The sequence below is a fragment of the Rutidosis leptorrhynchoides genome, chromosome 6, assembly GCF_046630445.1.
Source record: "Rutidosis leptorrhynchoides isolate AG116_Rl617_1_P2 chromosome 6, CSIRO_AGI_Rlap_v1, whole genome shotgun sequence".
Lineage (NCBI taxonomy): Eukaryota > Viridiplantae > Streptophyta > Magnoliopsida > Asterales > Asteraceae > Rutidosis > Rutidosis leptorrhynchoides.
In genome coordinates, this window is record NC_092338.1 from 349,755,670 (window position 1) to 349,768,150 (window position 12,481).

The window sequence follows — 12,481 nt, forward strand, 5'->3', positions numbered from 1 at the left end:
TCATAGATATAATAAACTTTCAACACAAGTAGTACATCTCGTCACAATAATAAAATACAAGTATCAAATATTCATTACATAAAGTGTTCTGAAACCGAATGACTGACAGACTTGATAGATGAGTAGGGACTTAACAAATATGCATGAACAAAATATATATATATATATATATATATATATATATATATATATATATATATATATATATATATATATATATATATATATATATATATATAGTGAAAGGATCCCTGGAGAACTAGAGTATGTAGAGAACCCATAGAACTCATAGATTGAACTTCAATCTATGTGGAGATTGAGCTTCAATCTATGGAAGAAAAAAAACTCAATCTGGAAAAATAAAACTGCAAAAACAAAACAGCGAATCTGCACAGAAAAAAAAGTGAATCTGCAAAAAAAAAAAAACTGCAAAAAAACGTCAATCTGCACGCAGATTGACTCAATCTGCAAAAAAAAAATTCAAATTTGCACAGAAAAAAGTCGATCTGCAAAAAAAAAAAACTGCAAAAAAAAAACGCAGATTGACTCAATCTGCACGCAGATTGACTCAATCTGCACGCAGATTGACTCAATCTGCATAAAAAAACTGAAAAAAAGTCGATCTGTAAAAAAAAAAAAAAAATGGAAAAAATCGTCAATCTGCACGCAGATTGACTGAATCTGCAAAAAAAAATCTGAACAGAAAAAAAAATCTGCAAAAAAAAATAAAAAAATATGTGAATCTGCACGCAGATTTAGTGAATCTGCACGCAGATTTAGTGAATCTGCACGAGTTCCATGAGTTCTCCATGGATCCTCACCCTATATATATATATATATATATATATATATATATATAAACTATATATATATATATATATAGTTTTCGCTTACAAATAAATAACTATCAAAAATCATTAAATTCTGCATTATATATTTCTTAATTAAATTCATTCAAACGTACTTTTATTATAAGTGTAATCTTACAATTTTATTAGAATATATCTTAAATTCAACAAAAATTATTGGAAATGACGTTTTTGGGACAATGAAAGTATTAACTAGCTAGAATATTGGACCATAAATTCCTTGATTAAATTCAAAAGGGAGTTTGAAACATCTGAATAAGGGTCATTTCTGTAAAAACCATGTTCGCCATCGAATTCACTGTAACGTACCACTTTTCCATACTCTTGTAGTTTTTCCGCGTAGAATTTCACTCTATCTTTCATAGTTTCATCCTTAGAAACAATTATAAGTATCGGGTCAAGCTCAAGTAGCTCAAGACTCGGACTCATGGGTCCAAATGGGTTTGCAAATGGATGATCCCGCGACTTTCCAATCGGTAGTGACATTTTCCATAGGCTGTCAAAATTTGAGAATGAAACAAAATCAATAATTCAACATATATAACTAAAAAATAATTAGTAAAAAGGCAGCATAATATTTGTCAAATAAAAAAATACTAAATATAGTCAACATAATATGTTTCTATTTTTAATCTGGATTCCAACAATGTACATAAGTATTTTTTTCTTTATAGAATTTTTCTAGTGACAATCTATGTCATTAAGAATTAAATTAATGTAAAAATAGTGGTACATGATTATTTTTTTAAATGTGATTGATTCTTATTAATGTACAATTTTTTTTTTTTTTTTTTTTTTTTTTTGGGCATGTTCTAACCCCTTAGTGACACCCTTAGACTCTGTAACCGAATTTGATTTTATTCAAAAAAAAGGAAAAGAAAAGTAAACGGATAGGAGTTTGAGGACTTCTTAGATTGTTTTCGTATTAGGTTCGTTCGAGTTTTCGTATGTATGTTTGTTTGTGTGTGGTCTCATGTATTGATTAACTTCTTACTAGTTTGTTTCGTTTATTTTATTAAATATACATCCCTTTCGGAAAAAAGAAACAAAAAAAGAATGGTGTTCTTGAGATTTTATGTAGAGAGAAAAGAAAGGAAATGAGAGAATTTAGTTAATTTTTTTTTCAATCTTTTCTTTAAAATTATAAGGATTACATTTATTTTCCTTGCCATCATCTACTTTTCTCTTCATTTTCTTTATAATTAAATTTAGAAACACAACATAATTAAACTTAAAAACACAACGTAATTAAAAAAGTATACACCTTCTTTATTTAGTTTTCGTTTTAGAATTTATCCGTGTTAATAATCTCTAAATTATATATATATATATATATATATATATATATATATATATATATATATATATATATATATATATATATATATATATATATATATATATATATATATATAGTCAAAAGTTCAAACGAGAATAAAAAAAGAGCGAGAACTGCGAGAACCATTAAATTACAAGAATTTTTACATTTGAGTAACTTGAATCACATATTAATATTGACGGAGAGTAAAATTGAATAAAAAATAGTTTCAAAAACGTATAATCTAACTATATAATCAAATATATAATTTCTCACTTGTGCAGATGTGTTTGTGAACACTCGAACATTTCATATAATTCACAAGTGAACATGTAATTTGTGATTGTGAACATTTGTTTAACCATAATATGAGCATTAAAAAACATTTATATGTAATTTGTTGAATATAAATGCGTAGAAACCATGTAATTAAAAAGTTCGCAGTTCTCGTCATTCTTGTGGTTCTCGTTTGAACCTTCCCACCCCCCCCCCACACACACACACACACACACACACATATATATGGATCCAGAGAGAACCAAATGTATGAGAGAACTTAGAGAATTACACACTAATAAACTCAATCTGTGGTGCAGATTGACTCAATATATGTGCAGATTGAGCTCAATCTGTGTGTGGATTGAGCCAATCTGTGTGCAAGTTAAGCTCAATCTGTGGGTTCTATGTGTTCTCTACTACCCTTAGTTCTCTCTGGATTCCTTCACGATATATATATATATATATATAGTGGTAGGACTAATGGGGAAGTAACTAACCGGGGGGAAGCGAGGGGAAGCAATTTTTTTTTCTTATTTTGAAAAAACTTTGTTCACGAACATTATAGATTGGATGAAAATATGATCATTTAATAAAGACACTTTGTAATAAATGTTTTTATTTTGGCTGAAAAACGCTCGAAGAAGTAATATATAACAATTATCGTATTTTTCGAGCGTATATTGATGTTTTAGATATTAGGGTTTAGATATTAGGGTTTATAGGGTTTAGATATTAGGTATTAGAAATTTAGGGTTTAGTGTTTAGATTTAGGATTTAGATTGAGTTTTTAACACGAACGGTTTAGGGTTTAGGGTTTGGTGTTTTGAGTTTATGGAATAAACCCAAAACACCAAACCCTAAACCCTAAACTTTAAATCGGGCTAAATTTTACTTCACAAAACATGAAAAAAACGTTCACATTCTTCACGAACAATATTATCTTGAATGTTATTTTTGTCCATCATTTTTCCGCCTAAATAATAACATTCATCACGGAGTGTCTTTTATAAATGTTCATATTTTCGTGTAATCTTGATGCTGGAAATTTTTTTTCCAAAAAAACGAAAAAAAAAAATTTGCTTCCCCCAGCTTACCCCCCGATTGGTTACTTCCCCATTGATCCTGCCCATATATATATATATATATATATATATATATATATATATATATATATATATATATATATATATGTGTGTGTGTGTGTGTGTGTGTGTGTGTGTGTGTGTGTGTGTGTGTGTGTGTGTAGTTATAAGTTCACACGGAAGACACAAAGGGCGACAACTGCGAGAACTTTTAATTTACAAAGATTTTTACATGTGAGTAGATTGAATCACCCACAAATGTTGATGGAGGGTAAGAATGAACATAAATTAGTTAAAAACACCTATATTTTACCTATATAATTAAATATATAGTTTCTCGTTCACATGTGTGTATTTGTTTTTGATATATGTGAACATTTCATATAATTAACAATTTAACATGTAATTTGTGGTTAGAAGATAGATTTCCTAGATTATTTCGCTTGGAGGTTAATCAAAACGTGTCGGTGAAAGATAGAGTATCATGTGAAAATAGGTCCTGGGTTTTTTCGTGGCATTGGAAGAGATACATCAGGGGCAGATTAGTGGGTGAGCTTGAAGATTTAATATCAATGATCCATGGGTTTACGGGGCTTGATCGTGGGGCTAGGTCTTGGGTTTATAAGTTGGATGACAGTGGGGTTTATAAGACGAAGGTGATGGCCAAAAGTATAGATGAACTACTCTTGGCTGGTTACGGTTATAATTCTGGTACAATGCGCAACAAACTAATTCCACAAAAGGTGGGATTATTTATTTGGCGGGTTCTAAAGTGGTGTATTCTGGTAAGGATAGAACTAGATAAACGGGGTGTTGATCTTGAGTCTGTTTTATGCCCCTTATGTAACGACGCTTCAGAGTCTGTTGAGCATGCCATACTCTTGTGTAAGTGTGCTACAGAAATCTGGAAAGGGGTATATAGATGGTGGGGTCCTATTTTTCCTCAGGATGCGAGTATTGCTAATTTGTTCTCGGGAGATGGGGGGTCTTCAAGGTTGACTAATGAGATTTGGCAAGCGGTTGCATGTAGATATGGCAATGGATCTAAAAAAATCCGAGATCCGCGGGTACCCGCACCCGTGATGGGCGGATAAAATCAAAAAATTTTACCCGCGAGTGGGCGATTGATGTAATCTTGTACCCGCTGACGGGTCGCGGGTGGGTGATGGATGTAATAGATCCGTTGTGGGTAAAATCCGATCCGAAAATCCGTAATACCCGTTTGAATAATCCGCGGATATACCCATTCTAAATGTGAAAAACACCACCTTGAATAAATGGACAATAGATAATAATTTACTCTGTATAAGTTTTTACATTCCTCATATCATTGTGGTATCGAACTTTTTAGTAACTAGAGCATCTCACAACTACACATCACATGTATTATATAATCACAGCATGTTGTTGATTGTGTCGTTTATTAGACTATCTTAATAGATCTAATTTTTACCTATCACTTTAGTAATTCGTCAACCTACTTTATGATTAGTTTTGGCTACTAAATTTTGATTATTACTGTTAAACATATTAACTTCACATATATTAGCAAAAAAAGTATAATTAGTATACGTTTTCTCATTGTATTATATCATAAACATGGGTATATAATTAGATGATCTTTTTCATGTCATTTTAAATTACATAATGATATTTATTTTTGTTTTTTGAATACTTTAATTACAAATATACTTCAAGAATAAGATCCGCGGGTAAACCCGCGACCCGCAAATATCTGTGGGTACGGGCATGGATCTAAAAATAAATCCGGTAACCAAGATCCGCGGGCTAATGGATCCTCAAAAAATCCGCGGGTGCGGGTGATGGATGTAGTGGATCCGCGCCCACGACCCGCGGGTGCCATCCCTAGTTGCATGGGTTACGGGATACCATATCTGGAAGAACAGAAATCAAAAAGTTTTTCATAAATATTCGTGGGCATCCCCTAAGATAGTTAGCGATATTCAAGTGAAGACGTTTGAATGGGTCAATAATCGGTTGAAGTTCAAATTGATCGATTGGCAGCAGCGGTTGTTGGACCCGAACATCGTCTTTGATCTTGGGTAGAGTGGGGTACATTCAGCCGAGAGGCTTGGTCACTAGATACACACTTGTTTATAGTTCATGCGGGGCTTGTTTTCTGAATGTGTATAGGCTCATTGGTTAATTCATGTAGTAACATAATTGTGTGTGGTTAGCTTTGAATGTTATGGGTGCCTGCAACCCTTTAGTGCAGCCCATACATTCAGCTTTATATATATATATATATATATATATATATATATATATATATATATATATATATATATATATATATATATAGTGCTAGGATCAAGGGGGAAGTAACCAATCGGGGGAAGCGAGGGAAAGCAAATTTTTTTTCTATCGTTTTTTGAAAAAACTTTGTTCACGAACATTATAGATTGGATGAAAATATGAACATTTAATAAAGACACTTTGTGATAAATATTTTTATTTTGGCTGAAAAACGCTCGAAGAATATTATACAACAATTATCGTGTTTTTCGAGCGTATGTTAATGTTTTAGATATTAGGGTTTATAGGGTTTAGATATTAGGGTTTAGAAATTTAAGGTTTAGGGTTTAGATTTAGGATTTAGATTGAGTTTTTAACACGAACGGTTTAAAGTTTAGGGTTTAGGGTTTGGTGTTTTGGGTTTATTCCATAAACCCTAAACCCTAAAATCTAAATCGGGCTAAATTTTACTTCACAAAACATAAGAAAAAAACGTTCACATTCTTCACGAACAATATTATCTTGAATGTTATTTTTGTCGATCGTTTTTCCGCCTAAATAATAACATTCATCACGAAGTGTCTTTTCAAAATGTTCATATTTTCGTGTGATCTTGATGCCGGAAAAAAAATTCCAAAAAAACAAAAAAAAAAAGTTTTGTTTCCCCCCAATTCCCCCCGATTGGTTACTTCCCATTGATCATGCCCATATATATATATATATATATATATATATATATATATATATATATATATATATATATATATATATATATATATATATATATATATATATATATATATATACACACACGTTTACTTTTAAAGAAACATGTAATTTGTGGTAATGAACATATGTTTGTTAATAATATGAGCATTAATTAACATTCACATGAAATTTTTTGCATTTACCTGCATAAAGTTTATGAAATTAAAAAATTTTTTCAGTTCTTGCTCTTTTTGTAGTTCTCGTTTGAACCTGCCTATATATATATATATATATATATATATATATATATATATATATATATATATATATATATATATATATATATATATCAAAAAAGTTTTTATGTGTCATTTTCTTTTTAAATTGAATTAATTATTCATTATAATTTAATATACACATATAGATATAGCTTTACTATATATATTTGGTGAAAACGATTTCTAGCCACATATTTACTTAGTTTATAATACATACGTTTTTATATAAAAAAATATATAACCGATAACAATAGAATTTATTATCTAATTAACCTCCTTAAATTTCTCAAATTGGATATAATTAAAAGTAATGATGCAAATAATTAAATACGGTGTGTATATTAATATCCAATTTGGACATATAAGTGTACGCATATGTGATGCCTATTTTAAGGGGTTTATAAATTCATAATTTGACTTTTGATGTATAATAAAAAAAATTAATTATTTTTAATGGATTTATCTTTTTTTTGGCCGCGAGTTAGATTCTATCGCCATCACCGTTCAACTTGAAATAATTTTATGAACTAAACGCAATAAATTTTATTTGACACGGAGTTTCGATGCAAACTTTTCGGAAATTAAACTCGCAGGTTACATTTTTATTCAAAAAATAATTGTATTTAATAATTATAAAATAATATAACTTAGACTTTACTAACGTTACGTTCCATTTCAAATTTTCATTGTACTCATATTTTCTCTAAATATTATGTAGTATATAATTTTTTTATACCACGAGCTCTTAAATAATTTTTATATTTTTTCTATTTTTATGGTATCGCTATTACATGTCAATATGAACTGCAAATTACATTTTTTGCACGGACTTTTACATACCCGTGTAACGCACGAGCTCAAAAAATCTAGTATATATATAGAGAGAAATAATCAAGAGGGGAGCACTTTTTTGGGGGGAAGTGGGGGGAAAGTAATTTTTTTTCGTTTTTTTCGAATTTTTTTTCTCAGGCATCAAGATCACATGAAAATATATATGAACATTTAAAAAATACATTTTGTGATGAATGTTATTATTTTGGCGGTAAAACGCTCGAAGAAAAAAAAAATGAAAACATTCAATACATTGAATGTTTTGATTCTGAGTTTTTTTAGGGGTTAAAAATTAGAGTTTAGTAATTAGGGTTTAGAAATTAGGGGGTTAAAAATTAGGGTTTAGCTATTAGAGTTTAGAAATTAGGGTCTGGGTTTAGAAATTAGGGTTTAGGGTTTAGAAATTAGGGTTTAGATTGAATATTTTAACACGAGCGGTTTAGAGTTTAGAGTTTAGGGTTGAGGGTTTACGGAGTATATTATAATAGTATGTTTAAACATAATTCTGTACGCTAGTAAGTTTACGCTTATCATTGATTCATTGTAGTTGTTTAATTATCATAATTTAGTGCTATTAAAATATTAATGTGCTACTCCTATAAAATGTTAATGTATTTATATAACATGGAAGACATAACTTAAAAGATTCCCATACTAGCCACCATAGATCTTCGTCTACATGTAGTTTAAAACATTATTTACTTGACCAATAATAAATAATGAATTAAATATTAACATATTAAATTGAAAAATATTGGGCATAGTTGAAGGGGGATGATTCTCACACACACTTTTTTGATCCTCACACACCTATTTTAACCTTTACTCTTCTAATAATACTTAATTGGTGTGTGAGGATCAAAAAAGTGTGTGTGAGAATCATCCCCCATAGTTGAAAGTTAATATGAATATTGTATTAAAATATGAAAAATTATTACATTATACATATATTTAATTGTGGTAAATGTTGTCAACCTATTATCGGTTGACACCATGCGTTAATAGTAACTTTTTCTTTCTTTTTTTTCTTTTTAAAACATGGTTTGCCAACACCCCCCAAACCACTAACCCAATACCATCCGGATCCCCTGACCCGCTCCACCAACTCGACCCGAATACCCGCTACTGTAGCTGCTACTGTAGCTACAGTACTTTTTTTTTTCGAAACCAACCCGCAGCGAAAGCGCGGGCCAAAAAACTAGTTATTGAATTTATATTTCGTAAATTATGCATAAATAATGTATAATTTAATTATATACTATATACTATATATAGAGATATAGAGATAGCACTAAATTTAAAAAATATTGGATAAAGTAATCAGACATAACAACTCAGGTTAATTGTCGTGATTAGTGTTTGTTTAATATTGGTAGGATTTAATCCGGTTTTTATTAGTTCAATACGCAGTTTAGATAGATCGTAAAATTTATTTAATCAGACTGTCAGAATATATATTAATTGTAACTCTTTTAAATTTTCAAATTTACTTGATACTCCGTATAAGTTTATGAATTTTAAGATAAAATAAGCAAAGATTCCTATACTAGCCCATGAAGCTACGCCAAATTTTAAACATTATTTAAAGGACCAATAATGAGGTTTGCTATGTACCAAACTGGAAAAAGGTTTTCGATATTAAAAATAAAATTGCAAATATTTTAGCGACACTTAAAAAAAAGTTCTGAAACTTGTACTTACATGTCCATAGTTTCCACAGTTAACCACTCATCCGTTCCTTCCACCTCAGACTTCATCCTCTCTTGTCCACCAAAAAATGGGGCTAACATCACGTACCCTCGTATCTTAATAGGCGTTAGCACAGGCGAGCCGGGTCCCTGTTGCACGGCTAGGTGGTGTGCTATGGTCCCACCACTAGAGTCTCCAATTATGAAAAAATTGTCAAAGTCAAAATAGTCAAAGATATCACCAATTCCCATCATACGATTTACTAATTGATCACTTTTATGGCTTATAACCATCTCTTGAAGCCACTTAAGAGCAGTAAGTGAGTCATCAAATGCAGCCGGGAGCCTATGCTCGGGTGCAAGACGATGATCAGGCACCACCAGAATGACACTAAGTGCAGACGCAATTCTAAGGCACAAATTGTGACAATTTGGCCATGTAAATGACGCATTACAAAATCCACCACCATGGAGAAAGTAAACAATTGGAAGTTTTTTGGTGGCGGATTTAGGTTTGTAGAGACGGAGTTTGAGGTTAAGATGTTTGTCATAACAATGATCTTTCCAGACGACTGAACCGTCGTCTATGACTTGAAAACGAGATAAGTCAATGTTTTCTTGACGGTGAATGGAACCGTCACTAAAGATTTGAATAACGCCTTGACAGTCTTCTACAACATAAGGTAGATAACTCATTTAATTGTGAGTTATTAAGGATATGATGATATGATTCAGTTACAAGGATTAAAGGGGTATTAATAGAAGCGGAACATGGTTAATTATGAAAGGTGTTTTTGGTCAATTCACTAAAATATTAGGAGTAATTTTGTTGTCTGCTATGGACACAAAGTATGAAACTATGATCGTGGACAGATAAAGCCAAATAATTAACAATTAGTGAAATGACCCGTGGAAACACGGGTTTGTTTAAACGAAAAATGATATGTTTTAGGTATTAAGTGAATGTAAATGTAAAAGTCATTTAGTTTATTTCCCCGTGGAACCACGGATTCCGACTAAGAAACTTGTCGTTGATTTTACAAACATAAAGTTCGCTAAAAGTTGAGTATTTATATTTATATTTTTAATAATAATAATTATTATTAATAATAATAAATACCTTTTAAATTTTCTTAGAAAAATATAATTACAATTTGGAAGAGATTAATATTTCCTTTTATAAAAGATTTTGTATTAGTTTTTTAATTAAATTTAATATATAATTATGACATTATCATTATAAAAAGTAAAGAGTAATTAGCTTAATGATGACATCATCATTTTAGAGTTTTATATATATTATTATAGATAGAAAAACATGCATCAAACAGACATGATATATGATTCGTAAATAGCTAATTTGTTTGTTTGCTTCTTTTTTTTTTTTTTTTTTTTTTGATTTTTTCAAAAAACAACATACCGTTAATTAAGAGAATTAGAAGCTGAATATTTTTTGAAAAGCAAACTTTATTACCACGAAGAATATTACAATGTTAAGGGTGATCATGGACGAATGAACACCCCATACAATACAAGGCTAAACACGAAGTACACTATTTTTAATATGCAAAGAAAACATCCAAACTAAATGAACACAAACTAGACTAATCAAACACGAAAAATACAATATATTTGCTCACATTCCGGGCGAGGGTCATACTAAGATATGACCTTGGATTGAAAGGCCAAGTGAGCCATTCAAGTTTCTTTCCTCTCGATCTAGCCGAAATCCATTCAAATGACTTGATTTGGACTTCATTCAAACCAACCGGGTCATTCCAACATTTGCCATTGAAACCATGCTGTTTCGATTTTTTCAAAAATAATAAGCACATACCCAAATCGTTGCTTGCCAAATTTTACTTCCAAAGCTCGGCATGTTATGACTCCCATTGCTTGTGAGAAGCTCGATCAAATTGAAAGTTGTTGATATCGGCTAAAAAGTCACGTTTTCACCCCGGTATTAAGGCCCAAAAACAAGAAAGATTCAACTTTATCGGTTAAATACCCACTTCGTCCGTTAGAATTGAAAAACAAGTAATTACGAAGACGGTGCAAAAAGAATCAAGAGAATCGGAGCTAAAACGAAGATTCTAGAGCGAAAACGGTGAAAGACAAGAAATCAAGTTACGATCCAGGAATTTCAGCTGACCAGGCAAGCCAAAAGGCCTGCCAAACGGCTTGCCTAGCTCACAAACGGCCTGCCAAACGCCAGGATAAACAGCCCTTGCAAACGGCTTGGCTTGGCAAACGGCTCCTGCAAACGGCCTGCCAAACGGCCTGTCAGCCGTTTGCAGGGAAATTCTATGCTTATTTAAAGGGTCTTTGCCATTCATTCCAACACATACTTCAATTCACTTCTTTCTCTCTCTTGTACAATATTAGTCATACTTTCAAGGTCTTCGACTCCGTGCGGGAAACCTAGTACCCGGAGAAGAACGCCGAAGATTGTATTAGGAGCGGTCTGGAGTTTAAAGTTGTCACTTTTGTATTCGAAACTCGTTTAATCTACTGGTACTTCTATCCTTTATCTTTATATAATGTCTTCTATCATTATGTTCTGTGATATTATTACCATGATTAGCGAATAGTTATCTTTAGTGTATGCTATGATGTAAGCAGTTATAATGCCGAAATAATGTTATGGTTTGTGTATGTTGTTGAGATGCTTTCCGATTATGCTTTAAACTCAATCGCTTTTCCAACTAATAGAACGTAGTTATTGGCTCTGTTATTAGGAAGTCGCGAACCCCGATTCAGAGTACACTATCTGTGTCACCCCTTGGTAAGAGAAGTGTATCAGATACAACGTAAGATCGACTGAGGCACACCGGTTGTAGTAAGTCTATCAAGCTTTGGATTCCGACTGAGGACTCTTTCGTAGTGAAACATCTGACTAGACTCTTAGTACATTGTCGGTCCTAAACCATGTTAGTATAGTCACCAAGCATATAAACTTCGTACGTGCATGCTGAAGCACAGCGGTTGTTGTAAGCTGTACCTCTGCTAAGTAAGGCCATGGAACCCGGTCAGTGTTGATTAGTACACTGCATCATAACGCGGTCTCAAGCATTGCACCCCGCTTGAGGGATTCTTAGTTAATTAAGGAACTGTTTGTTTAGACACATAAAGAATTGAACCGTTAGGATAACCGAACGTGTTCATGAAAGTC

The 12,481-nt window shown here is 31.7% G+C and overlaps 1 protein-coding gene across 1 annotated transcript; it reads right to left on the reverse strand.

The window, feature by feature from the left end:
* Nucleotides 1-1,061: 1,061 nt before the first annotated feature.
* Nucleotides 1,062-10,005, reverse strand: LOC139851788 (strigolactones hydrolase CXE15-like). Its single transcript, XM_071840959.1, has 2 exons — nucleotides 9,323-10,005; nucleotides 1,062-1,365 (listed from the first exon to the last, which is right to left on the reverse strand). The coding sequence occupies exons 1-2, from the start codon at nucleotides 10,003-10,005 to the stop codon at nucleotides 1,062-1,064; spliced, it is 987 nt and encodes a 328-aa protein (XP_071697060.1).
* Between the last annotated feature and the right edge of the window lie 2,476 nt (nucleotides 10,006-12,481).

Bases quoted from the DNA above. Each gene is read 5' to 3' on its own strand.
- LOC139851788 (XM_071840959.1), bottom strand. From the start codon at position 10,005: ATGAGTTATCTACCTTATGTTGTAGAAGACTGTCAAGGCGTTATTCAA. The intron at 1,366-9,322 runs GTAAGTACAAGT...AAATTTTGACAG, and splicing joins ACTGTGGAAACTATGGACAT to CCTATGGAAAATGTCACTAC.